At 53.0% G+C, this 2667-nt stretch overlaps 2 protein-coding genes across 2 annotated transcripts in view, besides 3 other annotated features; both read right to left on the minus strand.

Annotated features, from left to right (window-relative positions):
- Tco025E_07788 (large subunit ribosomal protein L15e) overlaps positions 1-419 on the minus strand; it is a gene marked incomplete at both ends in the record, with an annotated part of 471 nt that extends 52 nt beyond the window's left edge. The window contains one exon of the mRNA XM_029374647.1: positions 1-419. This exon is cut by the window's left edge and continues 52 nt beyond it. Coding sequence (XP_029225245.1) covers positions 1-419 — 419 coding nt within the window.
- Positions 420-629: 210 nt separating this feature from the next.
- Positions 630-665: a microsatellite.
- A 41-nt stretch (positions 666-706) lies between these two features.
- Tco025E_07789 (putative leucine-rich repeat protein) lies at positions 707-2368 on the minus strand (the record flags this gene model as incomplete). Its single annotated transcript, XM_029374648.1, has 1 exon — positions 707-2368. The coding sequence occupies one exon, from the start codon at positions 2366-2368 to the stop codon at positions 707-709; it is 1662 nt and encodes a 553-aa protein (XP_029225246.1).
- A 76-nt stretch (positions 2369-2444) lies between these two features.
- Positions 2445-2464: a microsatellite.
- Positions 2465-2592: 128 nt separating this feature from the next.
- Positions 2593-2659: a sequence feature (A-rich).
- Positions 2660-2667: the final 8 nt, after the last annotated feature.

Genomic DNA, 2667 nt, shown 5'->3' on the forward strand with positions numbered 1-2667 from the left:
CGGTGCATCGGGTCCACCGCCACCACCTCGTACCAGAGGAAGGTGGAGTCGGCGTTCACCCAGTACGAGTTCAGCACGCGGAGGTTGCCGTACCTCCTGCCCAGCCGCTGCTCCGCGATGACGCGGTTGTTCTTGTTGAGCTTCACCCCCAACACGCCGCTCGTCTTGGGCTTGCCGTATGTGATGCCCTTGTGCACCGGGCGCTTGCGCCCGCCACGGCGCACGCGCACGCGAAACACCGAGTACCCCTGCTTCGTCTTGTAGCCAAGCATGCGGGCCTTCTCCGGGCGCGTCGGCCGGCGCAGGCGAACAACGGTGTGCTGGTGGCGGAACTCCCACGCGCGCACGCGCTGAATGAAGCGCATCACATCGGAAGACTTCTTCTTCCACAGCTCGTTCAGGTACATAAACGCCCCCATGGTTGGTCCTCTACGACTGTGGAGCAAGGCAAAGTCAGACACGCAGGATCAACAACAAAACGAGAAACAAATTAAAAAAAAAGACACAAAATGAGGAAAACAAAGAGGGAGTAAAAGTGGAAAAACAAAGTAAATCCAAACAACTCCAGATAGATACGCAAGTGTGGACGTGCACAGGACACCCAGCATCCCTTCTCCATCAGCAACAGAATATATATATATATATATAACTATACAAATACATATGATGGAGCACAGACAACTGAACGCACAACTTCCCCCCAGGGTTACCCCGCGCATCCCAGCAAACTCTTCATCTGCTCTACAAACTCGTGAATTTCGTTCAGACGAGCCCGATGACGACTCTGCTCCTCGCTCAAAATGCGGGTGGAGCGCTCCCTAAGAAGCTTCTCTTCATTGTTAAGGTGCACCTGCTCGAGCTCTTCCAAACGTTTTCGTCGCAGCTCAAACCAGTCACCTAAAACCTTTTGGTACTCTTCCTTGTTGTCAATGATTGTCATGACGCTCTCATCCTGCTTCGTGAGGTGGTAGGACTCCGCCGAATTATCCTGCTTCTGTCGCATGTCAAAAAGCGAGTCAAACAACTGCCGGAGGGAAACCTGAAAGTCCGCCTCCATCTTCATAAAATTTTCAAACGCGGCTTGGAGCACGACATCAACGCCATCTCCCTTCCACTTTGCGATAGTTCCGGCGTTGAGGGCCTCCAATGCGTCATATTGGTCCGCCTCCTTCTCTAAGAGTTGGTGCCGCACCTCGCGAAGACGCTTTTCGAGCTGCGCGGCTACTTCAGTTGAAAGGGCGTCGGCCTCCGTCTCGTGCCCCCACTTTGTACGTGGAATGTGGACCTTGACCTCCTTCTCAAACTGCTTAATCACTGCCTTGCATGCATCCGCGTTCCTCTGCTTGTAACGGACCGAAGCTGCATTAAAGGCACGCTCGTCATCATCCCGCTTTGCGCGGATCGCCTTCATCGTCTCGGCAAGTTCCTTGGCCTTATCCGTGAACTCTGTCTGGTACTTCTCCAGAGGGTCTTTGGCAAGCGAGGCAATGATGTCCACTTGAAGCAACTCCGCTAGGCCGCGTCCATCAGACTCCAAGCGGAAGAGCTCATCGTAAAACTTGTTCTCATCGGGGCAGTTAAACCGCTGGTAGTCATTCCGTGCCTTATCCGACTCCTGCTCCACCTTGGCCGCCTCGGCAGCGCGCTCATCATCCTCGTCAATGGGCACCAAGTTCTCCCGCTGTTCCTCGCGTGCGCTAACAATCTCTTCCGGGCGAATAACCCGGCCATCAAGAAACCGGAGCGTCGGAACAAACGCAAGAAGGCGGACCTTGTAGTGTGGCTGCTTCTCCACACGGTTACCTTTCAGTGTCAAGATGCAAAGGCTTCTCATTTGATGCAGGTACCGAGCTGTTTCTTCAAGCCCCTCTATGCAGTTGTTTCCCAGACTCAACGAGTTCAGTTTCTTATTCGCCTCTAAGCCTTCAACCACCGTAATCTTGTTGGAAAATAAAGATAGGGTTTCCAGCTCCAGAAGATCCTCCAATCCACTGATTTCTGTGATCTGATTGAAGCTGAGATCGAGCCACTGCAGCTTTTTCAAGTGCCCCAAGTTGCATATCGCCGAGATGTTGTTGTTGTCTAGCGCCAGCTTTGTGAGGTTGCCCAGCCCCACAAGATTCTCGATCTTCCCAATGTGGCGGTAGGAGGCGAGAAGCGTCGTCACCCTATGCAGCTCCATCGTCTCCATTGCCAACTTTACCCGCTGCTGCCGCCGAGTTTCCTCTCGGGCACCCACAAACCGCAGGCGCTCCTCCTCCGTGGTGCACGTGGGCGGGAGATAAATGCAGTCGCGGATGAGGCTCTCATTGATCACCGTCTCCTGCGGCTGCCTCATCACAGACACCACCGTGTACCCCTTGGACATCGTTGCGCCACGCTAGCCTAGCGAAGAATAAAATAAATAAAGCAAAAGAACAACAACACACAGCCACCACACGCAACGGCGGCGGCAGCGGCGGCGCGCAAGCCCACTAAAGAAGAAGAAGACACACAACAGAAGTTGGCTGGGTACTTCGAAGCAGGTATGCCGCGGGAGCGACGCACATGCGCACACGAGCCGAGAGAAGCAACCTCCACGAAAAGGTTGCCAAAAAAGAAGAAGAAAATAAAAAACAAAAACAAAAATAAAAATAAAAAACAAAAGAAAAAAAAAGAACTAAATAG

This window comes from Trypanosoma conorhini (assembly GCF_003719485.1).
Source record: "Trypanosoma conorhini strain 025E chromosome Unknown Tco_14.4_contig_00633, whole genome shotgun sequence".
Classification (NCBI taxonomy): domain Eukaryota; phylum Euglenozoa; class Kinetoplastea; order Trypanosomatida; family Trypanosomatidae; genus Trypanosoma; species Trypanosoma conorhini.